This window comes from Notechis scutatus, chromosome 8 (genome assembly GCF_049901735.1).
Source record: "Notechis scutatus isolate UNSWTSFEM ecotype Mainland chromosome 8, rNotScu1.2, whole genome shotgun sequence".
Classification (NCBI taxonomy): Eukaryota; Metazoa; Chordata; class Lepidosauria; order Squamata; family Elapidae; genus Notechis; species Notechis scutatus.
In genome coordinates, this window is record NC_142016.1 from 10,649,517 (window position 1) to 10,677,366 (window position 27,850).

Here is a 27,850-nt window from a genome sequence, read left to right on the forward strand (position 1 = left end):
CGTAACTCAATTCAAACATGTCAAGTCATAATTTAGTTTGGTTTATGAACCATGGCTTGTGATTGTGGTGGGCTTGTGGTCCCATGAAATACAGACCTGGGACCAAAAATAAGGAGAAACTTTCTAATAGTGAGAATCAACCAATGGAACAGTTTGCCTTCAAAAAGTGTGGAGGGTTTAGAAAAGAGCCTGGACAGTCACTTGTCAGAAATGGTATAGAGTCTCCTACTAGAGCAGGGGGTTGGACTAGAAGACCTCCAAAGTCCCTTCCAACACTTATTCTGAAAGTCAGAAATCAATGAATGATAACTTCCTCCAACAGAAGCTTCAAATAAAACCTCAACCTTCATTGTGACAGTATCCGTCAACTCTGGTATGAAGTTATTGTGAAGTTTCCATTTAAAACTTTAAAATGTTTTATCTAAATTTATCTATTTATTTATTTGATTTGTCAATTGCTTACAAGGTAATAGTATAAACATAATTATGAATACATGAAATAGATACATATAAGAAAAATAAAAAGAAACAATAGGGACGGTAGGCACGTTGGTGCGCTTATGCACACCCCCTTACAAGACCTCTTAGGAAAGGGGTGAGTTCAATAAGTAGACAGTCTAAGGTTAAAGTTTTTGGGGTTTGGTTTGGGAAAGAAACCAGAGTCAGGTAGAGTATTCCAGACATTGACCACTCTGTAATGCCCCCAGTATGTATTTTGAAATAATTTAAGGGTGAGAAAGCTGAACACCACGTATGAACATCAAAACTTAACTAAAAACTAATGTAATGCACTACATACACCCCAAACCCCAGACTAGTAAAAACATCCAAGCTTGGCATATTGAGTTAGCTCAGAGGTCTCTGAACTTGGCAACTTTAAGACTGGTGGACTTCAACTCCCAGAGTTCCTCAGCCAGCAAAGCTGGCTGAGGAATTCTGGGAGTTGAAGTCCACCAGTCTTAAAGTTGCCAAGTTTGAGGACCCCTGATTTAGCTGATCCCGTTAAATGCGTTCAGCAAGCCCTGCTCATCGTTGCTTATTCAAAAAACCGTGTTTAATTAAAAAAAAAACATGCTTCCGGGGCTTATTCTTCCAACGAGGGCTTGCAAGCAAGCGCCTCGCCTCAAGCATCCACGGTGCCCCCGGCGGGAGGTGGGGGGAAATGCCTCCCGACGCTTTCGTCACCCAGGAGGCGGGGCGGGACCTTCCCTGCGCATGCGCCAGGAGGAGAGCGGGGCGACATTTAGGAGGAGGGGAGGGGGCGAGCCGCGGGGGCCGAGCGGAAGGGCAACACTCGGGTTCGTCGGGAAGCGGCCTTCGCGGTTGGTGCCTCGGGGGTGGGGTCGTCGAGGGCGCTTTCCGCGTCCGGGTCGTCTTCGCTTGAGCGGCGGCGGGGGGCAGGGGGCCTCGGCTCGGCCTGACGGGACCACCGCCTTCCACGGAAGCGGCGGTGGGGACCCAGAACCGTGTCAGGGAGAGAGGAACGTGTGAAAGGGGCAGGGGGAGGGGCAGCTTGCGGTGGGAGGGGGCGGCTTGAGGGCGACTCTAACGGGACCTCCGTTTTACTTCCATCCACCTCGTAGGCCCAACCTCTGCGCCTGGTCACGAAGTCGGACAAGAGGGCTCCTGAGCTGGTGCAGAGTGCTTCCCCCCTGGCAAGCCAGTTTTGCAGAGGCTTTCGGACGGGGGTGGGTGGGAAATGCCGGCTTCGCCCTCCGCAACAAAATCCCTCCATCCAGGCTGCACCCCAAAAGACCGTCTGGTGCTTTTCCCACAGGCTGGTTGGGGATTTGGGGGTAGGGAGGTGGGACTGCCACTCCCATCCTCCCCATCCAGCCTGCAGCTAGTGGGGATTGTAGTGCGTGTGTCCCGTTAGCCCGAGAAGGCTTCTCAAACCCAGGCAGCTGCCTGTAGGTTTGCCCCGAGGTTCTCCCTTTATTGTCATTTATTTTTAAAACAATCTTTTTCCTCCAGTCCCCTCCCACCACATTAGACGACTATGAGGGGCAGAGCTTCTAAATTGGAGAATCACGATTTAGCATTCATTTTTTTAAAAAAAACACCTAGGGAGTCGTTAGTCACTAGGTATTTCAGTTTTTTTTATTTGTTAATTCATGTAATAAGCCATTTTTTTCTCCCTGCGTGCAACTCTGTTCCATGATGGTTCAACAAAACTTATTCCCTGAATTGACATCGTACAGAATGCATCCCGCTGCTTCTGGACAGTAAAAATCCTGATATAGATATTTTATAATTGTTTACTCAAGCTTTTAAACCTTGTTACATTAGGTAGATTAGGTTTTAAAGGTTGGTGCTTAGGTTTGTCCTTAAAATGGTTTTTGGTTCTCTGTTTCATTTTGCTGTTTCAAAGTAGCATATGAGACCAGAAGGAGGATTGTTGTGTGAGGATGTCTTGAGTGATATTTCTTAAAAGTAGAAAATTGATATTAGGTTATTAACTTTGTAAGGACAAAGTTGTTCATCTCTTTTTTGGACAGTTCTTCCAAGTTTCTTATAGAGAGCAAGCTGCTGACTCCACAGTAAATTTCTTGGAAGAATTCAGTGTTTTCTTTTTCCAAGTAACTGTATTATGATGACAAAGTTTTTCCCCCCCTTAAATGAAAATACTGATGATTGAATTAGCTTTTTGCTTTTGTTTTCAGAACGTTTAAACCTGAGAGAATTGGCTTTTTTTCTGGCAAATACCTTCACTGAAAAACATTTTCTCTGTTGTGTTCCCAGACAGTGATGCTTGAAACTTCAATAGGAACTATTATTGAAGAATTGATTCTAGTATTGTATCCTAACTTTAATCTGCTCATTCAGGAGCTCTGGAATAGGGGTGTGTTAAGGCCTCATATCACCAAGTGTACACTGGTGCATACATTCAGTGTGGTGGCTTAGATTTTCAAAGCATATCAGCTCTTTTCTTGGTTTAGTTTGCAAATTTGTAATAAGTAGATGTATGGATATTAGGTTATATTATGCTTATTTGTTTGTTTTAAATTGTAAATGCCTCACACTCTGTTTTTATAACTCTAGCCAGCTAACAAATAGGTTGATTCAGTATTATAAACAGGTTAAGTGCATTTTGTGAACACATCTAGTAAATATTACTAAGTCAGTGGGAGAAAAGAAACAGAAACTTTGTTATTTATTATTTCCTACTATATCCTTTGTCTGTGTCAGCCCACTCCCCAAACTGATGCCCCCCCAAAATTTTTGACTGGTAATTTCAGCCAAGCAAGTATTTAAAGCATTTGATTTAAGACAACTAATCTATCTGGAAGTTATCTGTTATTATTAATATTGTTGGAATACGGTCTTTCCAAGTCTGGAGTGTAATATAAAATGAAATACAGGTAGTCCTCAACTTATGACCATTTATTCAACCATTCAAAATTATGGCACTGAATGAGTGGTGGTTAGAATTAGTTTTTAGAGTTCCACCCCTAGTTACATGATTGAAATCTTTGTGTTTGGCAACTGGTTCCCATTGAAGATTAATTGCAGCACCCCACAATCACATGATCATAATTTGTGAGCTTTCCTACTAGCTTCCCCAGAAAGTCAGTGGGGAAACCAGCATGCAAGTCACTGGTGCAAGTCACCTGCGCACCCTTCCTTAACCGTTCTGCACTTGCACTAGACAATGCACCCTCCCCAACCCTTGCCATGCTCCCCCACCCCCACTCATATATCTCCCCATGTATCTTGCCCAAAGCTCGCTGTGCCTCCCTTGCTGGCCTGGGATTCTTTCCCTTATGTGAAATAAAAATAGAGGGGTTTTTTATACAATTGAGTTCTATAATCTGAATTCTATCACTGATTATGGTCTGTAGGAGGAGGTAGCGATGAGAAACTGACTTCCTTTTTCTTCTTCTTAGCAATGCATTTGTTAGTAATGCATTTTGCCAATTTCTGTGCCAGATAATGTGGCTTTGCATTAAAGCATCCTGAATTTTATGTATGGATTTTGAAAAAGATTTTTTCCCCTTGATTTTTAGAGAAGCTGATACGGTATTGTTGGATCAATATTAATTTCTGTAAAAGCTGGTATTGTCCATTCCATGAACTTCCAGAAAGATACTTTGGCCTTATATTATCAGGGCAAGCTGGGCAAAACAAAAGCCTTATTTTTTTCCCAACTAAATCAGCTACTGAGTTGTCTTGAGCATTAGCTTTTAATTTCTGGTGTGTGTTGTTGCTGCTGATCTCTCTTTGATTTCCCTCTTCCTCCAAACTGGGCAAAACAAATACTAAATACTATATCTGCCTTCTGCATGACATGTAAACTGAGGATGGATAAGCACTAACTATATATATGTGTCTCTGTCTAAATAATTTATCAAGAAACTTTTGCAATTTATCAAGAAACTTTTTCTTCTGAGGTGGCTGACAGTGATACCAGGAATGGCACATGCCAAACTCTTTGACACTAATTTTGTGTAGATTGGAGAGTTGACTCTCTATAGTAGGACATATCAGATAATTATATTTTCTTGTAAAGTTTGCCAGGATTAACAAAAACTGCTAATTGCCTCTGAATAGAATAGGAAATTTTATCTAGTTGGCTAACTTAATGTTTTAGTTTAACCTTGTACTTATTTCTTTTATCTTATTTTGCTTTTTCCCCTTGTGAACTTCTGTAAAAAAATTCTTAACACTCGATATATTTCTTCTCCCCCCTCCCCCCCCTCCCCGCTCTATTCTTATGAGTCAAATCAGGGACTGGCTGTGTTTTCAAAGCCAAACTAAGTAGTGTACATGACTAGTGAAACTTGGTCAGTCCAAAAGTCCATGTCACAAATGTGGGGGCTGTCTGTGTTATGTGGTGGATTTTAGGAACCAGATAATTGCATCACAAAATCAGGTGGCTAAGAAGGGAAATGAAAGTATAGCTTGTTTTTTGTGGAACAAAGTCAACGTTTATACATTTCACTTCCCACAGACAATATTTGCTCATTTTCATATACAGTAAATAAAGTGGTTATATATATATTCAACAGAACAATCATTCTTGGGATAATTACCTCTCTGTTCTGTGATACCTTTGGCGAATGGGATGCCACTCCACAGATCTTCTATTATGAGGAAAAGCTGAGCTCCTTCAGATTATTAGGTGAGTTCCACATTTAGGAGGGCAGAGGGAGAGAAAAGTAACTTTATTGCTGTGATTAACTAGCATAACAAGAGTTCTTGGATGAGTGTCATATTTGCAGAAGCCCCCAATATCTTGGGGGACTGGGGAGGGGAAACCTTTAATATTTTTGGACAAAGAATGGCCTAATCATGGATTTGTAATTGTCCTTGTCCTGGGAAGAAATCCACTATCAGCCTGTCGGGGGGTTTTCTGGGAATTGAAATCCACCCATCTTCCAATCGCTAAGATTGAGAAATGCTGATCTAGACCTAAGCAGCATAGAGATGCTCACCGGATTTGTGGTTTTTGTCAATGTGATGAAAGCATTATATTGCAAGCCTATAGTCCTTTCATAGAGACAGGCCATGTCACACCACAGAAGGGACAGAATGTAAAGGCATTATGCCATTTGTTCACTGGAATCCCCTCTCTGGGCTGAAACAATGAAATTGCATCAGATTTGCCCTGTTGTTATTCTTTTGAGAATGCAGATAGTTGTGTTACTAGCTGCATTTCATACCATACTTAGTAGTTGAATTTCAGTGAAAAGAAGATGAAATCTTCAAAACTGGAAAAACAATTTCAGAAATGGCCGCCCTAAGCTGTACCTTTATAGCAAGGATATTCTTGTGTTTGTAACTTGAAGTAACCTACGTTTTGCAAACTTTTAATTCTCTTAGGAGGGACATTTTCCAGATGATAGCAAAGGAATGCATGCTGAAGCTTTAAACTGAAGATTTACTTAGATTGTAGTATTTTTTATCACAAAGTAAATATTAATTGTAATTATGAGGGAGTATTCTCTTTCACTTCAATCAGTATGTAATCATGACAGTATGTCAACCAAGGGACTTGTCTTACTACTTGAACGTTATCCTAATAGTTGTATAATTGAATAGTGAAGCAAATTATCAAGGGAATTTGTGTAATTGAGAGGTTATGTAAGTGTCTATGAGGAATATCTTTTTTAGAGTACAAGAAACTCATTTCTGTTTGGCAAACTATCAGCTGTTCCAACAGCATCATTAAAGGCCTCTCAGGTCTTGTTTACCTTTTTTAAATACATGAAACAACTGTGAAACCTGCATTCATCTGTGTTTGTAACAAGTCAGTTTTCTTTAGGGATGAAATACTGTGCAGCTTATATATAAATCCTGGGGCTTCAGTTTTTTCCTGTGACGTATCTATACTTCTTGTATGGACAGACATGGAAGCTGAATCAGTAAGTACCTGATTTCTTTTTATTTTGACAGTATACTCTATGGATTGCTTATTTTATTTATACTGTTAGAAATGTATAAGACCACCCACCTCTGTAACAACTGTGGGCGGTAAAAAGTAAAAACAAATACAATAACATTAAAATGAAAAGAACATCCAAACACTGTAAGACAAGCAACTCTTACAAGACAGATTAGCCTGTTCTTCCAGGTATATTGCTTTAGAGAATGTCGTCCCCTAGCGGGTGAAATTTAATCTCCAAAATTAAAGATACATGAAACCTCATTTTGATGATCGGTGCACGATTGGCATGATGAAGCTGAGATCTGAAGCTTCAAGCTTGCCTTAGTTTTCAGGGACTAGGCAAAAATATATACCAATAAAAGAGAGCCAAAAGTTGTATAACCTGGCACTTGGTCTGAATAAATTATACTGTGTCCCTCATTGTCAAGGCAGTCGGTCCCTTCTTTATAACTTGATTGATTGATTACATGCCATCAGGTCAATGTAAATTCATAGTGACTACCTCAGTATGTTTTCTCCAGGACAATCTGCCCCTATACTGACCTTTTAGGTCTTCTGGTGGCGAATCCATCGCTATGGCAATTGAGTTCATCCATTTTTTGCTGTTGGTCATTCTCCTCTTTTCTTCCATCTTTCCCAGCATCATAAACTTCTCCAGAGAGCCAGGTCTTCACATTATGCGTCCAAAGTATAACCTAACTTGGACAATTTGTGTCTCAAGTGAGAACTCTTGAGATAATTTTATTCGATGATCCGTTTGCTCTGTGCACCTATTTAATCATAGTGCCATCAATATGCCAGAGTTGGAGAGTTTGACCAACAGTCACAAATGTCTTCTTTGGAAGCTCTCTTTTATTTTGAGTACATCTACCTCCTGTTATCAGGGCTAGCTGCTCCCATACCTTGAATGTTTTAGATTCTGCTCCAAATTGTTCTTTATTCCAGGAATTCTCACCTCTTTAAGGCTATTGGGTCACTGCAGCTAATTTGGAAAAAAACTAATTAAGACTCTAGAAGGTCAATCTGGTATCTGATTACTCTGAGCAAGGTGGGAGCCAGTTTGGAGCTGAGATAACATGCCCTGCTCACCTGTCTTCAAATGACTGGACTTCTCCCCTTCTTCCTCTTTATGGTCAGGGCAAGCCCAAAGGTCCTTGATCCCAGGCAACTACCTAATGGGTTGAGCCTTTTCTCAACCTGTTGAGATTTAATACCTTGCCTCCAGGGTTGCTAGACAGGAGACCAGGCATCCCAGGACAAGACCCGAGTGACCTTGAGATAGCCACATGGGTTCTCCTCCTGCCCTTTTTACACAGGTTGGCATTCAGACCTAATCCCCCCTCTGCTGCTAAATTGTTCTTGCAGGTCAGTCATGGAAATGTGTTGTTTCTTCCAGCAGACAAACATGTATGCAGAAATCTTTGGAAACGGCTGAATTCTGTGCTGTTGCCATTGCCATTTGGATAGAAATTGTTCAGTCCCGCCCCCCAAGTTTCATCAATTCAATTTGTTTATTGCTTTGACCATGGATTATGGGAAAAAATTTCCTAAATTCACAGTCCCTCCTCCCACACCACTGAAAATTTTGGCCCATTTTGCTTTTATCTCTGTTTCTATATCTTTAAGTGTTTTGTGTTTTATAGTGCACGTACATACGCTCATTTGAGAAATTTGTTTCTTTTTATTATGCTGGTTTATGACCGTAATAAATGTTAATTATCATTGTTCTCAAGTGAGATTTCCAAAGCACGATTGTCCCATTATAATCGTTATCTTGGTTCCAAGTAACACATCCCATCCAATAAGACTCCAAGGCAGGCAAGTTCCTCAAAGGACATTTTATTGAGACATATCAAATTGGCATATTCCTGGTGAAAAACCGGCTCTAGGTTCCTGCCGATTTTACACCCCAATTAAAAGTAAAACTTTGTCACTCCCCCCCCCCACATTCTCCAGTCACATGGTCCAATCAGCATGCAGTCCAGTTGCTAGGTGACCTCAGTCTCCACCTTTTGAACACCTGCACCCATGTCCTTGATTCCCAGGGGAAAGGATTTTATTTTGGCTACAGCACCCCAGCTATCTCTACACCCTCCTCCCTGGCCTCTTCACTCCAGGCTGTGTCAGTCCTGAAGACGTGAGAAGAAACTCCCTAGAAAAAAACTAACAAAAGAAAATGGCCGTAGTTCAGCCAACTTCAGAGTTGACACATTATATGAGTTGTCTCTGGTTTTTTTTATTTACCGAGATTGTACCCTTGTACAGGATCCCCAATGGCAGACCCAGGCCCAGCATTGAAAAAGGTTGCCAACCTGCCAGTTACAGAAACTATTAATCTTTCTAGGATAGAGGCAGAGTTCTCTTCTTGATTCCCTTGCCATAATAATAATTTTTAACATATTGTGACACAGTATCATATGGTATCATTTGTTTTGACAATACTTGTGTTTTCCTCCCTTATGTTGGCAATTTATATCCTAGCAAAGCATTAGGATAGAGAAGTATCACTTATTCCTTTTGCAATTCAGGGTCAGTTATGGAATTGTGGGGAGGCCTTCTAATTCCCACATTGTGTTTATTCTACCATTCAATTACTCTGTTTGCTGTATATAATCTACGTACTAAAATTTCTGAAAATGAAAGTTGATGTCTCATTTTTAAAGAAAAGTTCTGCAGCATTTAGTGACTAATAAACTGCCTGCAGAATAACTTTTTAAAATGACCAGGCACAAAACGATCAGTAGCTAAGGCCCCCGGGCTGTATTTATAAAGCCAGTTGTTTTCAAATTCCTTAGTACATTATAAAGATTAATTCCCTTTAAACAAAGCTATCCCAGACCAGCAGTTAAAGTTAATATTATGGATCAAAATATGTTGTATGATGTTTCTTGATAATAGTAATCAAATTGTATTAAGGCCACTGTCTTTAAAACATTTTTATTTTGAATTGTTTATTTCGTATTTTTCTGATTCAATTAGTTCACTTTGTGGTTGTAAAACTAGCTAAACTAAGAAGCGGGTGACCAAGTCATCACCTGCTTTGCTGTGTTCAACCTTCATTTGATAAATGACAATTGAACTAATAGGGGTTATAGTAGCTTGCTGGCAACCTGCAGACAAAAAGCATCTTCACAGTGTTATTGTGACTAGGAAGATTACAGTGGCAAGACAGATTTAAGATATAAATTTTGCACATTGGCCATTAGTATTCCAACACATTAACATATAAGCAACAGGAAAGATGCTCTGAGCAAACAAGATCAGTGAATTGAGTCATTCAAGTTCCATTGAGGGATTTAGCTAAAATTTTGGTTACTTCTCCCATTGTTTTGTGATGATGTAAAGTTAGCTGCAAGCGTCCAGTATATTTAGTCTCTTGCATGAAACTACGAAGACAGGTGTGTTTTTTTACAACTACTCCTTATCTACAGATTGAATAATTTAATTTAATATTGTATTGGTCCTCAGACAATACCAATTTGGCAGAACAAACCCCATGGTTCATCTCGCAGTTTTGTGAGAAGAATTGGAACAAGCCTTCCTTTAAAACCATGTCCCAGAGCTTCCTTCCAGGTAAAGTTGTGTGTTTGTGATAGTGTATCAATCACCCAGGTCATGGTTGTCCCAAAGGTGTGTCCAGGGAACCTGGTCCCTGATTAATACAAGTAGGATTGTAATAATAAGATACTGTCTTCAGTATCAAGTGTATTAAGTAATAATAAACATCAGATAGGAAATCTTAAAGGGTTACTTTGATGATAGAATGAAAGGTTACTTTGATGATTATACAAAACCAGAAAGCACTCCACCCATCTCAGCATTCTAAATAAAGTGATCCATTAGTAGTCATCACCAAGGCTTTAATATTGGTGTATATTATTCTGTGAGGGAGGTGGAAACTTGCTATCTGTCACACCTTAGATGGTATCCACTGATCTTCCACATTAAACGCCATTTTTAAGCTTGGAATCTTCTGAGATTTCAATATTCTCATATTTCATGAGATCACAGGATTGAGAAAACAGAGACCGTATGAGATTTAAACATTCTGAATAGATTTCATATGATCATTAAAACATTTCATGGGAGTAGAGGCCAGTGCCTTAAAAGGTTGCCAACCTCTGCTTGTGAGGACATCATTGTTGTTATCATTCTGTTGTGGTTCCAGGGTTCGTTTATGTATACAATACTTGCATAAGAGTTGCTTCTCCAGTTGGAATGAAGCTTTCAGAAAAATAAATTGCCTTACCTCTTATCATTTGCATTACTTTTAGGCTTCAGAGGTAATGGATCACCATGAGGTAGCTTTTCTAGCTTCTTGCAAATCACACATGCTGGGAAGTTTTTATGTGTAGTGCACAAACTCCGCATGAATGCTTTGGGCTCACATCTACTGATTTCATGATTGTTTCCAATCTCAAAAGGACTGAGTGCATCTTTTCAGCATGTTTTTGCAAAGTAGCTGCTTTCTGTAAATGACCTTCATTTACTCGCCCTCCTACAGAAATTGTCCACTTGTGATTTTCTCTTAAGAGCAAAGTCACTGTGCCATCCTGCTGACAGAAACAGTTGAAACAGGAGAGCTAGTGTGTTCTCTAGGGAAATTTGGGAGTTTTGTAAAAGGACAAGGAATTTATTATAGTCACAAAGACAAATAAAGCAAACAAAACAAGCCACCCACTTCCCCACTCCGCAAGAGTCAGTCAAAATAGGAGCCTTCTCAATCAACATCCGCCAAGATTTGTGATTACCTAGGAAAAGCAGGCAATGAGCGACAGTTGAGCCGTTTCAGCCTGTATCACCTTATTACCTGGGTGTGCAAAAGGGGTGTGCCCTCTACAGATGTTTCCAGTTACAAATCCTATAAGGTAGCCAGCGTGGCCAATATGAGGGATTACGAGGTCCCCTAGTTCTGGGGTCCCTAACCCCCGGCCCACGGACTGGCACTGGGCCGCAGCATGCCAGAAACCGGACTACACAAAGAAGCGAAGCCCCGTCCACAGGACGCAGGCAGCATATGCAAAACCACGCCTCCCCTCCGATCCATGGAAAAAGCCTCTCACCACGGAACTCGTCCTTGATGCTCAAAAGATTGATGGCTGCTGCCCTAGCTTCCAATAGCTACGAAAGGCTGACCAGCTGGAATCCAGAAGAGAGTGCCTGATAGAGCGGTAAGGGTGTGCTTATTTCAGATGACGCTGCTTTTCTAGATTCACCAGGTGTTGGTTTTCTGTACCCTTCTTTAATTGGGCAGGTGTAATTTTTAGACTTCTAAGCCAACCTGAGCCCCAAGGTGAAGCAGGAATTATTTATAAAGTGAAGACCTTCCACAGAACAGTGCTTAAGAATTAGCTAATGAGCTTGGCGTCTTCTCTCCTCTAGCCACTACCAGACATTTCTGATTTCTACTTCAACGACACCCCGCCTGTTCCCACTCTGGCAGATGTTGCCTGGATTGCCTCTGATGATGAAGAAACATATGCCAGAGTCAGGTAGGTTCCTTCTCCTTTTTCTACTCTTTTGACTTCTAAAGTAGAACATCCCCAGGGCAGGAATTATATATACCCAAGAGAATTAAGTCGGGGTCAGTTTACATTTCTTCCTAAAGTTGTCTTCTTACCCTAGACTTAAATTGTGTTTTTATAATGGTTGTTGGATAGCTTCTCCAAAGCCATCTTTGTGGTCCCCTGATTAGACAAGAGAGGTCTTTGGGCAGATCAGAGTGGACTCTGTGCTTTCATACAATTCATCAGGACTGTCCAGCAATCCACATTCTGAGGTCAAGTGTTGATTCTGAGTGACTGTGGCTGGCTGCATATGAATCATCCCTTGGGAGAATCTTCAACAAATGTATCTTTTTCCAGAATCACCCAGCAGCTGCAGAAGCCAGGACAAGGCATTGCTTTAAGGCATTCCCAGCAGGTGCTCTGTGTGTCTCTAAAGCAGGGATGGCAAACATTTAGGGCTCAACATATCAAATGCCTCCAAGGCCCAGCGCTCTGTGAGATCTGCCACATACCGCTTACCTTCAGGTGGTCTTCTCTTTCTGTTGACAGGCCTTCGTTCTCAAAGCCGCTTTGGCGAACGCTCTTGGGTAGTCCCTGCAACATCAGAAAAATGTGCAAAAGCATGCCCCGTACTCACACCACTTCCAAAGACCCCAGAGGCTATACAAGAGCACGCCTTATTCTCATGTAGTCTCTGCAGCTTCATACAAGAACGGGGTGTGCTTTCAAGAATAGTTGTTGGGAGTTACTTAGTGCTAGTGTGTCACTTTCGATACGTGTGTCATAGGTTTGTCATCACTGATTTAGAGGGACTATGAAGTTCATGCCCTTTGGATACAACTGCATTGCACAGCGCTTCAACTCAGGATAGCTGGTCCCTTGTTGATCAGGGTCAGTTTCACTGAAATGTTGGGTTCTTGACTTCTAGGACAGATACACGTCCACTCAAGCACAGATGGAAACCCACTCCGTTCTTCGTTATTCAGCGGAATGCTTCGGTCCCAAATTTGAGGAAGCAAGAAGAAAAGTTGTTGGTTCTGAAGAAACCATGTTTACCTGCCTTGAGTCGAACCACAGAACTCCAGGAAGAATTGAGTCACCTGCGGAGTCAGATCGCTAAAATTGTTGCTGGAGATTCAGGTAAATGCCCAGGATCTCATTATTGGAAGCATCACACTAAGAAATAAAACAAGAGCCAAAATATTTACAACCATTCATTTGGTGATTTTGAAGTTGCAACAAAACGGGGCTTATGCACTTATGAGCATTGCAGCATCAACTACGGTCACGTTATCAAAATTCAGGCCTTTGGCAACCTGCATGTTATTTACAACAGATGCAACATCTTGTGGTCCTGTGTTTGGTATCTGTGATGTTTCTCTGTTCAACAGGAAACATCTTTTACCTCTGCATCCTCTTGTAACTTAAGAGCCAATTTACTGTCTGCCACTAATTTAGAGGTTGAACTCAGTGGAATCAACCTTTCATAATTTATAAACTATTGTAGTGTATTTTAAAGTTCTTTTGCAGTCTCTCTCCTCTTTGGAGAGTCTGTGGTCTGGGCCTGGAATAATTATAGCAGCCTTGTTATTTAAACACTTATCTGGTGGCTGCTGGTGATGGGAGGCTCCATGCAGGCATGTGAGTGGGTTGGCAGAGCAGAGATGATGCTTGTGTCCCTCTTTTGCTAGTCTGTTTAGTGTCTGTCCCAACGTATCTGCCTGTGAGGCCAACATCTGTACCCAAACTATTAAACCCTGTTAGAGAATCATGTTACTGCCCTTTTAAACCGGAGTTTAACTTACGACTTGTTTATCTATCTACTTGAAAGCAGAAAAGGTGGAAGAATGGGGAAACTAGTATGTCTAATGCAGCTGTAATACAGTTACTACAAATAGCCTGTCATGGTTAAAGCGAAAGAGTCTGTGGAACCTTCTGAAAGGAACCCAGAGAACGTTGCTTCTGCTCTTTTGATGCCCATTGAGAAGTTGCTCCTGTATCCCGTGTGGCCTGCAAAATGTTGCCCTTCTAGGCTGGAGGGCAGATTTTTCTGCTTTCTTTTTTTTCAAAAATGCATGTGTTAAAACAACCTATGAGAACCTTACTCCTTCTGGCATGCAAAGCAGGCAGTCCTATCTTACTGGGGGGGAAAGGATTCTTTGGGGGGTGTTTTGGCTGTCTGTAACTGATAAACTGGATTCTTTTGTTGAGCTTATGAGAATGGAACCGTAGATTCTGGATTAGTCTTTCTCAGCCTCAACAGCTTTAAGACCTATGAACTTCAACTCCCAGAATTCCATATGCTGACTCTGTAAACCACTTGCAGAGGCTGTAAAGCACTGTGAAGCAGTGTATAGGTCTAAGCGCTATTGCTATTTCTCTCCTCCTTTCCTTGGCCCAGGTGATGCAGTGGTTAGAATGCAGTATTGCAGGCTGATTCTGCTCACTGCCAGCAGTTCAATTCTCACCAGGCTCAAGGTTGACTCAGCCTTCCCTCCTTCCGAGGTTGGTAAAATGAGGACCCAGATTGTTGGGAGCAATATGGTGACTCTGTAAACCGCTTAGAGAGGGCTGTAAAAGCACTCTGAAGTGATATATAAGCCTTAAGCGCTATTGCTATTGCAAGGACAAAACCCTTGATCCAGTTCATGTCTCCTTATATTGTTCTCTTTTTTTTTTTCTAGCTTCCTCTTCCTTAACGCCAGAATTATTATCTCCAGGAAGTTCCAATGTGTCTTCTCCCTTGCCCTGCTTTGGACCCTCATTCCAGTCTACAACTTCTTTTGTCATTAGTGACATCACAGAAGAGGAGGCTGACTTAGAAAGTCCCGAACTTCCATCTGTTTCCATGCTTTGTTCTGCAACTTCTGAATCTTGCAAAGCCGACCTGAAGGATTCAGATGACGAGGACACAGTGTCTCTCTCAAAGGCCAGTAGTTTTGCGGATATGATGGGCATTTTGAAAGACATTCACAGAATGAAACAGAACAAAGACTCGTAAGTCTTTTTTTATTTTGGATTTGTGCCCAATATTTTGGAGGTATCTATTAATCCAAACAGTGAATTGCATGTGAATCACTGTGTTTTAATTCCCAAAACAGTAGCTAATCCAGATCATAGTATGGCTGCATTCTCACAACACCTGAACCTGGCTCTCAGATTAATCCGCATATGCATCACACAGTAAGTTAACCAAATGGTGTTGCACCAGTAGAGTTAAAATTAGACCAGCCTAGTACAGGTAGTCCTCAATTTACGACCACAGTTGAGCCCAAAATGTATGTTTCTGATGAGAAATTTGTGAAGTGAGTTTTGCCGCATTTTACAACTTTTTTGCCATATTTGTTAAGTGAATCGCTGCAATTAGTAAAATGGTTGTTAAGTGAATCTGGCTTCCCCATTGACTTTGCATGTCAGAAGTCCGCAAAAGGTGATCACATGACTTCAAGGCACTGCAACCGTCATAAAGATGAGTCAGCTGCCAAGCATCCGAATGCTGATCATGTGACCATGGGGATGCCACAAAGGCCATAAGTGTGAAAAACGGTCATAAGTCACTTTTTTCAGTGATGTTGTAACTTTGAACAGTCACTAAACAACCTGTTGTAAGTCGAGGACTACCTGTATGTACCATACCAATTACTCAGTTTCCCTTTGGCTTGGCATAGTGATACGTAGGCACCAAAGCGGTAACTGGCTGTTAATATTTCCCTTCCACACAACCTTGATTGTTATGACACCCTTCTGCATTATCCAAATGAAGGTCAAATTGTTTAAGGACTAGGTTGATGAATACAGACCACTTAATGAAGGAGTCCTGTTGAGGATGACATTAGGAAGGAGAGGGGCACCTACCAGATTAAAAGGAACATTTGGTTGACGATCATAGTTCTTGTTTTGGGAGTGAGTTTCCTTAATCTCCTTAATCCTTCAAAATGGCCCAGGAAGTAAGTTGGCATAGATAGTCCTTGATTTACAGTTGGTCCATTAGCATCGTTCGAAGTGCTGATACGTCCCCCAAAAGTTATTTACAACCTGGTTCCAAAGTTTTGATGCACCACCCACTCACATACCCCCACAGTCACAGGGGCTTGGCAGCTGGCCTACATTTACAGCTGTTGGCAGCATCCCATGAACATGTGACTTGGTTTTACAACATTTTTGCTGAAAACTGGCTCCATTATGGTCACAGGTCAGCGGTGACTAACCTTTTTGGGCTCCTGTGCCAAAAATTGTGTGCACACCGGTGCTCGCACGCTTGCATGGCACCACCCAAAAGGCAATGCGCGCCCCCCACGCCCCCTGCGCATGCATGTGCCATCCCCCCACGCCCCCCTTACCTGCACTGCACCTTACAGCTGATTTTCGCCTGGTTTGAGGCCCTTTTCGGCCTCCCAGAAGCTTGAAAAAAAGCCTCTGCAGGCCGAATAGGCCTGTTTCATCATTTCTGGTTTGACAGGAAGTGACGAAACGGGCCTATTCGGCCTGCAGAAGCTTTTTTCAAGCCTCTGGGAGACGGAAAAAGGCCTCAAACCAGTCGAAAATCAGCTGTGAGGCACGCACATGCGCAGTGAGGCAAGTTTGCGGCTTGCGTGCCGGCACAAATGGCTGCGTGCCACCTGTGGCACACATGCCATAGGTTCACCATCACCGTCATAGGTCAAGGACTACCTGTAACGTATGGAGCAAAACAGAACTGAAGGAAGGGTGGAGTTCTTTAAAGGATGCTTTTCCATAATAGTAGAGCTTAACATCAGTTGTACTTTAAATCCTCCTGGCACCTTTTAATATGCTCATCCGTTGGGATTCTTGCTCTTACTTCAAGTTAATTAAACCAGTAAACAGAATTACCTCATTATCAGGGGGAAACTGGATGAAAATTAAAGCTGGAACAGATGTGAGAAACACATTATAAATAAGTGAGCTCACATTTAAATACGTTTAATTCCAAACCCCCATGCCGGTCTTTTAGTAATAAATTTGATTTCCTGGGAGTTGGTCCATGGGTCTATACCTGAACAACATGGTTGCTTACTGCATAGAGTATTTATTGTATTGTTTTGAATTTTAGGGCAATGCATCTTTTGTGGTTGTTGACCGTAAATATACCATAGTGGAAGGACTTGGCTAACCAGTCGACACCATTAGCACCCTAAGATGTGTTGCTCTGAGCACCACCACTCCCCAGGAGCCCCTTCCCACACTCATGTTCCACTCCATGGTAGGACTGATTGTTGGGAGCAAAAGAGAGACAAGGCTTCATCTGGGATATGGGAAGAGAAATCTCTGCTAAGCAATGAAAGAAAGGCTGTTGCAGCAAGGAAGTTGAGAAAGGAAGGGAAAGCTAACGAGAACAAGCCAAAGGAAATAAAAAAATCTAGGCCAGTGTTTCTCAGCCTTGGCAACTTTAAGACCTGTGGACTTCCAGAATTCTCCAGGCAGCCAAGGCCGAGAAGCACTGATCTAAGCCAGGGGTGTCAACCTCGCGGCCCATGGGCCTGGTGCGTCACGTGCTGGCCCCGCCCCCGCCTGGTTTAGCGAAGGGCGGCAAAGTCCCGATACATCACATGACGCCACCGTGACAATTTGGCGAGTTTGACACCCCTGATCTAAGCCCTTTATAGTACCATGTTTGTAGATCGTATCATCTTAGCTATGATCTTGGGGAAAAATAAACCACTCGGGTAATAAAACGGATGAAAAGGCTGCCAGCTTCTTTTAGAAGGTTGGTAAATATTTTAGAAGGTTGGTAAATAATTCAGGAACAATTGCAGCTTATGAAAATCTCCCCATACTCCTATGTAACGGCCTTCATCTGGTATCTTCCTTTCAGGAACAGAAGTTTGCTGAAAGAAGAGGATCCTGCGATTCTTATAGCAGAAGTTTTAAGAAGGAAATTTGCTTTGAAAGATGAAGATGTAAATATGAAAAAGAACTAGTTACGTTCATTTCTTATGTTAGTATGCTGCTTAAATTTTTTCTCTACAGTGGCTGCCTTTCTCGAACATTAAATATCCTTTAAGCTTCCTGTGTGCTTTTGTGCAAAAGGAGCACACTGAGAAAAACTGACATTTTGCTGGTTTTTTCCCACACAGCCAAACGATATGAATTTTTTTTTAAAGGTAAAACTTTTCCACATTCTGAACTGAAGCAGTGAATATGGATTCTTTTAAAGTTGGAATTGCCAGTGGCCGACAGTGATTATTTTCATTTAAAAAAAGAAATTAATTTTGCATTCTTGCTGCAGAACTGAAGCCTGTGAATACTTACTGTTGAGTCCCAAGATTTTGTTTTGTAAAGATAGATTTCTGAAAAGTTCTTATTTTCTGCAGCCTCCCTCCACAACCAGCATTCTTCAAACAACTGACATATAGTTAACTAAAGATGGCATCAGGCATCTAATCTAAGCATTGAATTTAAAATCTGGTTGTTGATAATATACATAAAGCTGTGCAGCACTACAGATTTGAAAGTAGACTTGGAGTCCATGTATCAACACCTCCTTAAATACATGTATGAGTTGAAGCACACCTGTGTGCACTCCAGAGTATCTTTACCCCTTTGAATTTAGGCTGCTACCCAGTCTTGCAATTAAGCTCTGTAAAGGTAAAATTCATTTGTTGAGACAGAACACAACATCTGCGTGCCTCGCTCTTTGCTTTAAGCTCAGGGGCCAGCAGGTTAAGTTAACACAAATGGAAAAAGTTTCTAGTGGGAGGGCAACAAAATAACTCGTGAACTTGATAATATACTTTAGCACAATCCAAGGGTGGTTTGATCTTTTGTATTGGCATTAGAGAATAAAACCCTATTGTGAAGATGGGCTTTGCAAAGTTTTGGTCCAGGCAGAGCATTTTTTTCTCATGGGGTTCTGGCACAGTTGCATTAATGATGTTTGCAGTTTTATCTTCATGTGCATCTACAAACATCTCTTTCTAGTGAAGCATCTGTGACCCAAGAACCCTCAAAGCAGCTCCTCAGTTACCTTTCTCCCCAATATTTTGCACATCAGCTCCTTGGACTCTGGTGTAGCATCAGGCCGTGGCATTTTTAAAGCAGTTGGGAGGTGTTTTCTAGGGCTTGTCTGCATGTTTAAAAATATTATCACTAATTATCTTCCAGAACCTCCTTGCAATTTGTAGAAGGGCAAAAGTGTGGAAAAGTTTTTACAGTATATTTTAAAAGCCTTTTGAGCACTGGCTGGTCCTTTGTCAGCAGCAATTGTAGCATGATAGTTTGTGATGCTGCCACTGTTATCTAGGGGAACCACGATGGTTTAAATCACTAACTTCTACCCTCAGGGAATTTATAACACTCTCTTTCCCATGGCACACAAAACAGGTTTCCACTTTTTACTCATTCTTTTCTCTTTTCTCACTGTTAATATTCTATTGAGTTAAAGATACTGTAAAGCCAGATGTAGACAACGTGGTATTTTCCAGTCATTTTGGGCTACAATTCCCAAAAGCTCTTGCCATTAGCCTGAGGTTCAGGCTGATTGGCATTCAAATCTCTGGAGAACATCAGGTTCTCATTGTGGCAGAACAACTGTGAGTCCTGTTCATACTCATTGGAGTTCTTTGTTAAATGTCCAAACTGGTGTTCTAGTCTTAAACATCGACTGCGGAAGAGAAATAGACCCATGTTGGCAGGCTGGATCTTGCTGAAGTTGCATGGGGTCAGGTTCACTAGCTATGCAACCTGGCAGGTCTGTTTTTGTTTTTTTTAAAGCAGGACATTTCCCCACCCACCCTCCATTTTGAAGCAGCGAGAACTGGTCCGCAATACGAACTTTTAAGCAGTGCTGTAGCTGATGGGTCTGGCTGAAACCCATCTTAAAAAAAAAAAAAAAAAATCTTAAAATCTTTAAAAAAAAAAAAGCCAACCTTTCAGCTACCTGAATGAAAGCTGGTCGAATCTCAACTCGTGGAACAATTCTAGAGCAGCCTGACATCTTTCTAGAACACCAGGATTAAGCTTGCATTCCTCGGTTTCTTTTATTAGCTCCCACGCCGAAGGAAGCATGTTGAACAAAACAGGTTAGGTATGCGACACACAGCCACAGGCAATATACAAAGGGGCCCTTTAAGCCAGGTTTGTTTTGTAAGGAGGCACCGAGCACCCGCTATCTCACAGAGCAATTACGACTTAGTGTTTAATGACTTTATTGCCTTCTGAATCCTCTGTGAATAGCAAGTCATAACACGACTTTTCCCTACGTTCTGTCGGAGGAGGAACGCTCCTGCCCAGAGACCCAGGGGGGCTTCTGTCTCCAGCCCAACCATCCCTAAAGCCGCTCTTATTATTGAAGGAGCTTCTTACAGGGGTCCCTTTGCCCCACCAGAGCTCCTTTGCCAAGGACGCTTTGCTTCCTTCTCCTCCAAAGTGGTGCAGAATGACTCTGCAGCCCTCAGAGTCCTGTGTGAACAGCCGCTGAGTTGAAGCTAGGGAGCTGGTCTCACAGCTAGTGGCGTCCGTGTATTTTCTGCAGAGTCCAGTTTGATTGAACCCTCTCGTGTGTGCTGCTTCTGGTAGGTTTGCTTCCAGTTCAGGATCCACATTTTCAGAGTCAGAGTTGTCCGCAAAAGTAGAGCCCGCCGAAGAGGAAAGGAGTCTGCGTCGTTTCCCTGCACCCATTCTTCGGTTGGGAATTATTTTAAAACTTGGGCTTCTCTGAGAAAACAAAGTGGGGCTCTCTCCTCTTTGCCAGCCACCGTTTTTCTCTTTCAGGGGGGACCCCGGAGCCACCTGCTGCTGAAGGCCCCCCTTTTCTTCCAGGCGCCGCATGAGATCTGTAGTTAGGAAAGCCTCCCCTTCTGTTACGGCATCTTCCTCCCGAGCAACAGGGAAGCTGCTGGGGTGGCTCTGGGCTCGAGCGGAAAGAGAATTGCAAAGGAAAGGACCTGAAGCCTTCATGGCCTCTGCAGGTTGGCTTTGGCAGTCTTGCAGGCTTGATGGTTGAAGGGCAGAAGCTGCGGCCCTGATCCTTTTCCCTCTAAGCAATTCAGAGTCTTTTAGATTGACAACGTCGTCGTTTGAAGCGGAGGTCGTTAACTGCTTGTTTGGGTCTGTGGTCTTTTCCCCTGCCAAAAACGATGGAATCTGAATCAGCCAGAGGTCAAAATACACAGCCTTTATATAGCCTAGCAGTCGAGGGAAATGGCAGGTGCAGCTCTTTTACTTCAGGAGCCAGATATATGACTGGGGGGAAAATGCTATAAATCCAAAATCCTATTCTTAAGAGAGGTCCATGTGCTCCATCTCTCGAAGAGTCTCCCTGAATCTAAGAGATCAGGTGTTCTCCCTGCTAGGTAGATGACCTGCCCTTGGAAGGGATCCCCGTCTCCCTGTTTGATTTACGGTGGTTTCCAGAAACTTTGCCAAGACAGGGACTTGGGCTAATCTAAAGCTTGCAAAGGAGGGGAAGAAGATCACTTTATTCAGGGAAAAAGTGTGCCTTAGCCTCTGTGTTTAAAAGAAAAGGTTTGGGGGATGTGTTTGTTGTTGCAAAAACCTGACTTGCTAACCACTGAACCAAATATACACAAATACTGATCAGGCTCTTGTTGTAGCCAGGACTATGCCTTGAACGATCAACACGCCTTTCTTACTAGATCTCAATTATTCCCTCTCTTGCTCTTCTGTGGGACTGAAAGAAACAACCAACGAAGGACTGTTACCTAAAGAAAAGACTTGAATTTTTTTTTTTCAAAAGTTGCTGCTTTCCTCAATTATCTTTTCCCCAGTTTTTTAAGTTGTGAAGAATAAGTAGCGGAACAGGAGTTGTCACACATCCTCCACACCTTTTAGTAGTAGTAATGCAGTGGAGAGACAAAAGTTTTTTGGATGACATTGTGTGTTTTGTATGCCTTTGCAGTGAAGAATGCGATGGAATAGCAAATAAATCCTCTTATATAGAGCTCGGCAAATGTATGTGCAAGTTATTTGAACTTACTACTTAACTTACTAATTACTATCTAGCCTTGAAAATGTGCAATGACTGCAGCTGCTAAAATATGGGGTGAAAAAGCTGACCACTAGATGGCGCTAAAAAGTTTACATTTATCTTCTTGCTGCCATCTAGTGGTGGGGCTTTTTGCAACCCTGATGTAGTTGAAGAGCTTCCGTTTTCACAATGATTATATCCAAGAAAGTTCATAAGCCTCCCCACCTCTCTCCACTTTTCAAGAGCAGACCGCAGCGTTTCTCCAGTAATGGGGAGATGGAGGAGTGAAGTGGTTACGTGACGGGCTGCAATACAGCTTCTAATTTTGTCTTAGGGCCATAGAAAACCCTTCCATGATAGTAAATGGATATGGTTGAAATTTTCAGGAGTTAAGGATGAGAATATAATTTCCTGCCAGAACAAAGACTCTGGCAGGCAAACTCTTTCAATTGCTACCTTTAAACTCCAAAACATGGCCCCAGGTCCCACTGGAAATGTGGCGAATAGAATAGAATAGAATAGAATAGAATAGAATAGAATTCTTTTATTGGCCAAGTGTGATTGGACACACAAGGAATATGTCTCGGTGTAAATACTCTCAGTATACATACAAGAAAAGATAATAGCTTCCAAGTGTCAGCAAAGCTACAGCCCTGCACCCCCATCTACCTGGTACAATTCGCCAACTTGCTGCGGCCAACTTGCCACAGGACAAGAGTTACACTAATATCAAAGAAATTGAATAGAATCACTAAAGAAAGGATGCAAAATAAAGGACAGAATGAAATGTGAACGACAAAAAAAATTAAATATTTATTTTAAATAATTGCATTGTTAAATTGACTCCCCTCCTTGCATTAATGTGGAGATTAAACCTGGGCGGGTGGGGAGTACTTACTACATTTCCCAGAGACCGATCACTCTCGTTTCTGCCTCATTTTAACAGGAATCCCGAATTTGCCTGCTGCAGATTAGGGCATTTGTGACACTGTTGAAGCAGCATGTAAAGAAATGGAATTTCTGCCAGCTTAGATAGCATGTACTAAATCCTATTCAAATTATAACGGAGAGTTTACATTGTGCTAAGCCACTGTCCATTGTAACCATAGTGGCCTAATGCCAGAATCTGGCAGACTACATGATGGCTTAGCACAGGGGTCTGTCTCCAACCTTGGCAACTTTAAGACTCGTTGGACTTCAACTCCCAGAGTTCCTCAGGCAGCTTTGGCTTAGCACACCCTGTAACCCCATAACGAAAAGAGAGAGCGCCATGTTCTCCCAGTCCCCTTTGGGATTATCAGTGTGTAGCCTCATTGTATTTGTACACAAGCATAAACTTAGATCAGAAATATTTGTTTCAGTTAAGCCTAAAGTAGTTTCACTCCTTCTTCCAAAGCCTAACTCTGAACAATTTCATATGTATGTATGGTCTCCTCTCCCCCAGCAACAAAAAAAAAAAAGCAAATGGTGGGGTTTTTTTTTACTGGAGGATTATAGAGGGAGAAATCTGTGTTTTGGGGTCCCTCATTTTACCCAACATAGCTACAAACCTACCAGCTGCATTTACACAACACAGTGCGCTTGATTTGTCTATTGTGGCTTAAGCAAAGCAAAGGACTTGAGCCACTGGGTCTGCTGATGTTACAGTGCAGTGTGCATAATGAGTCAAATTGGTAATTATTTCTGTGAAGACAATTCTCTTCCCATGTCATGAGTACCTAACAATTGTTCCCACTTGTGGGGGAGGAAAAAACAGACTGTACCTGCTTTCTGAGCAGTGAAGAAAGTAGAAATAGTGGTTTGTTTATTGCATGGATGAGCTCCAATTATTGCAGAAGGATGAGAGTCCCGGACCAGGAGAGTTAAGGCTGACTTAGTGGCAACATTCTAGATGGAACAAAATACAGAAGGAAGAGCAACTGTTCCTCATACATTACCTTTAGCATATTGTGTACACTTAGTTAATCCCAAACCCTAAATTAATAATGATTCACTTAGATAAAACCAATTTGAACAACATCTGCAACCAATAGGCAAAGTGTATGGGTATCAAACTCAGACACATATCACATTGTCATCACGTGATCTACCGCGATGTTTTTTCCCTTCAAGGAGTTGGGGTGGGCGTGGCTTCATGTGACGCATCCAGCTTCATGTGGGCTGCCAGTTTGACAACCCTGCTGTCATAGTGTGATTTCCTCTATTGACAGGAGAGTTCCTGGTCACAAAACCTTCCTGGCAATCGTATCTTTGTTTTTGAAAAATGCCATCACACTATGACTAACTTAGGTTTGCACATGTTAAGGCAGGGGTCTGCAACCTTAAACAGTCAATCAGCCATTTGGACCCATTTCCCACAGAAAATAAAACACCGGGAGCCTCAAAACCTGGGTGGGCAAGGCCAACTCAAAGTCACTCCCACTCAGTCACATGACACACACCCTACCCAGGTTTTGTGGCTCCCAGTGTTTTCTGTGGGAAGTGGGTCTCTCTCTCTCCCTCCCTCCCATTTCTTCTCAGGCGAGGTGAGTGGCTGGGAGGGGAGGGTGAGGGGCGGGGCCAGCCAGTGGTGGGATCACCCAATAGGGAGCCACAGCAGAGGGCCCAAAGAGCCACATGCAGCTCCAGAGCCACAGGTTGCTTACACCCGTGTTAAGCCAAAGGAACCCTCCTTCCTCCCACCATGTTTTTGCAATGTGTGACCAGTAAGTAAAATAACCTGATGTTTTTTGAACTAGAGATGATCTTCGGGTTATGGTCATGACGGTCATAAAGCAAGTCAGTCACGTGACTGATCTAATATTAACCACCTTTTTTGAAGCGTTTGTTAATCACGGTTGTTAAGCAAACCAATGGTTTGCTAGGAGCATAGTTTTGCTGATAAGAACTGCCAAGTTTTCAGCAAAACTCTGATAATATGTAGTCACATGACCATGGAATGCTTCCAAGAGCTGTAAGTGCAGCCTAATGAACATTTGAAGTGCAGTCATGTGACTACAGCCTTCTCTCCACCCCAACCCACCCCGCCCCCATCATAACTTCAAATCTGGGCCATAAGTATCCCCCAAGTAGGTCCATCATAATTTCAAATAGTTGCTAAGCAACCAATCTCAAGTCAAGGGACTACCTGTATGGCACCATAATACTGGTGCTTAATACTATTGTTATATGTGACTTTAAGGCATCTTTCCAGAGGTTCTAAAACAGGGGTCCCCAAACTTGGCAACTTTAAAACTTATGGACTTCCACTCCCAGAATTCTCTGCTGGCTGTAGAATTCTGGGAGTGGAAGTCCACAAGTCTTAAAGTCCAAGTTTGGGGACCCCTGTTCTAAAAGGTCACTCTAAAAAAAAAAATCAAAATCAAACTAAGGTAAGATTAATAATGTCTGACCTAGAGCTGCTTATGGATTTCCTGGGTGCTTACCAACCTGTTCATCTCCTCAGACTTCCTCTTTGATACAGTATTCCAAGGCAGATACTGGCTAAACTTGTACATCCTAAATCATGGTTAGCTTAACCATCATTGACAAAATCACAACGATCTGGTTTCCTACTCAATTTATGCTAAATATAAATCACAATATACAAATCCCAATCAGGCAAATTCACCCAATACATTAACCCCAAAATGAGCAAGCCATTATGGCTTAGCTTGTTGTATGAACCAGGCCACAAAGGGCTCTACTACTATCTGAAGGCCTGGAAAGATGACAAGTTTCAGATTAACCTGCACAATGAAATATCTCGTGTTATTTTGCTGTTCAGCTTTAACACTGTATGAAATAAACTATCTTAGTACATTAGAGCCAGTTTGGTCTAGTCTAGCGGTTAAAATGGCAGGCTAAAAACCAGGAGGCTGTGAGTTCCAGTTCCGCCTTAGGCATGAAAGCCAGCTGTGTGATTTGGGTCCAATCACCAAGAGATCGAGAGCCTTCTAGTCCTGCCTTAGAGATGAAAGCTGGCTGGTTGTCTTTGGCCCAGTCCAACACACATCACAAGAGTTATGGAAAAATAGGAAGAGGAAGGGTATTGTGTAATTCACAACCTTGAATTATTTATAAAAATAATAATAAAGGTGGGATATAAATTACCACCACTTTGCGTCTTTTGAGTGCTGAAGGATCCAGCCACACATCACAAGAGTCCTGCTGCTTTCCAACAGCACTTCTGCCTTTCCTCTTCATTTTCTGCCTTCGGACTACATGAAATATCCTTCAGTATGAAAACAAAGAGAAGATGCAAATTAGGGAACTCCTCAAAACATATCGAAGCTTTGGAAACACATTGTGAACAAAAACCAGTGTGCAAAATAGAAGAATCCCAACTGACTAACATTTGTAAGGCTGAAATGTCCAAGAATACGACTAACCAATTTGTTACTGCAACTGCCTCATAGTCTTTGAGTGTACTCAGATTAAGGTTACCTTTGCACAACTTCGTTGCCAAATTACTTGGCCACCAAATTAACTCACCCATTTGTACATATATCCAACCATAAAGTAATCAAGACTGACTGGATTTGCACACACAAATTAAAAATTATAAAACTAGAGGTGAGCATGTTTGCTCAACCTTGACAACTTTAAGGGGTGTGGACTTCAATTCCCAGAATTCCCCAGCCAGGATACTGTCATTGTAATCTCTTCTTATTTTATTTATTAATTGTAATTCTTAAAATAGGATAGAAAGGCTCATGGAAAGATACTTCAGGCATTCTAACAATTAAAAGGTCAAGGTTCCTTTGAACTCAGCTCATTTCCAAACAGCAATACTGACAATGGACAGTACTTGTTTTCTTGGCAGCAATATAGTATGCTTCACCTTCTCCATTTCTCAACTCCCAAAATACTCCACAGTCCCGGAATCTCCTGGTGTTCTCCCACCCAAACATCAACCAGGCCCAAACACTGCTCAGCTTGGGACAGCATCCCAAAGCAAACCTGTTTGCACATGTTTATTATACATACACCCCACATCAGGAAAGGGAGAGGCAGGCTGCACCCCGGTTTTATGAGGAGTCTCCACAGCACAAGTCCCAAATCTTCTTTTCCCAGGAATTGCCTTCCTAAGGTGCTACAGAGGCGTCTCCCCATCCAAAGGGACCTGCAGAGTTGGGTGGGGAACCTTCGCAAGTCAAAAGTCTGTCGAGATTCTCCGCCATTCAGGTCATGGTTGTCCCAAAGGTGCTTTTTTTCAGGAGGCAACTGGACTTTGTGTTTTTTTTTCTTTTGAAGACTTTTTGCTTCTCATCCAAGAAGCTTCTTCAGCTCTGGCAGGATAGTGGGAAGGTGACAGAGCTGAAGAAGCTTCTTGGATGAGAAGCGAAACATCTTCAAAAGAAAACAAACGAAGTCCAGTTGCCTCCTGGGGGAAAAAAAAGCACTTTTGGGGCTTCTCAAGACAGCAAATCTCAACTCCATGCGGTCGGGATTCACCCAGTGCCCCGTGCAAACGCTCTTCCCCTTCACTCGTACTCCTATGAGTAATTCCCCTTGCAACCCTTAATAGGAGTGCTCGGCCTGATACGAAGCGCTTGCGGGCTTAGCTGCGTCTTACCGGCCTCCTCTTCCTCCAGGCAGGGTGGAGCAAACTCCAGCTCTCCAGTTCTGGGAACTCTACAAAGAGGCTTCCGGATTCCAGATTCATATTTCCCGCCAGCCTGACTCCGCCCCCCCCGTTAGGAACTGCCCAATGGCAGAAGCAAGCGGCGATTCACCACGCCCCCCTCGTGGCTTTCTGGAGGCGGGATCAGTCAGGGGCGGGGCGTGGCCAGGGGAAAAAAGAGCCCGTTCTCGTTTGCGCCTGCGCCGCTTCCAAAGAGGCAGGGGGTCCCCAAACTTGGCAACTTTAAGACTTGTGGACTTCATCTCCCAGAATTCTCCAGCCAGCAAAGCTGGCTGGAGAATTCTGGGAGATGAAGTCCACAAGTCTTAAAGTTGCCAAGTTTGGAGACCTCTGCAAAGAGGGATCGCTTGCAAAAGAGGGATCAGTAGTTGCGCCGCCGTTTG

The 27,850-nt window shown here is 42.4% G+C and overlaps 2 protein-coding genes across 4 annotated transcripts; one reads left to right on the forward strand and one right to left on the reverse strand.

Moving 5' to 3' along the window:
- The first annotated feature begins 1,117 nt into the window (after nt 1–1,117).
- MTFR1L (mitochondrial fission regulator 1 like) lies at nt 1,118–21,814 on the forward strand. Of its 3 annotated transcripts, XR_015750441.1 has the most exons (9): nt 1,192–1,322; nt 5,010–5,122; nt 6,266–6,365; nt 9,857–9,961; nt 11,771–11,880; nt 12,824–13,035; nt 14,580–14,892; nt 14,997–15,078; nt 17,729–18,367. XR_015750441.1 is itself a non-coding variant. In XM_087970622.1 (8 exons), exons 3-8 carry the CDS (start codon nt 6,351–6,353, stop codon nt 17,832–17,834), a joined length of 861 nt encoding a protein of 286 aa, XP_087826748.1. In that variant the 5' UTR covers nt 1,118–1,322; nt 5,010–5,122; nt 6,266–6,350; the 3' UTR covers nt 17,835–21,814. The 3 variants fall into 3 exon arrangements, 2 of the variants coding, with proteins under 2 accessions (XP_087826748.1, XP_087826749.1); XM_087970622.1 differs by lacking the exon at nt 14,997–15,078 and having other exon boundaries at nt 1,118–1,322; nt 17,729–21,814; XM_087970623.1 differs by lacking the exon at nt 14,997–15,078 and having other exon boundaries at nt 1,259–1,450; nt 17,729–21,814.
- AUNIP (aurora kinase A and ninein interacting protein) lies at nt 20,026–27,472 on the reverse strand. Its single transcript, XM_026676024.2, has 4 exons — nt 27,399–27,472; nt 25,934–26,054; nt 23,605–23,728; nt 20,026–20,978 (listed from the first exon to the last, which is right to left on the reverse strand). The coding sequence occupies exons 2-4, from the start codon at nt 26,024–26,026 to the stop codon at nt 20,044–20,046; spliced, it is 1,152 nt and encodes a 383-aa protein (XP_026531809.2). The 5' UTR covers nt 26,027–26,054; nt 27,399–27,472; the 3' UTR covers nt 20,026–20,043.
- Between the last annotated feature and the right edge of the window lie 378 nt (nt 27,473–27,850).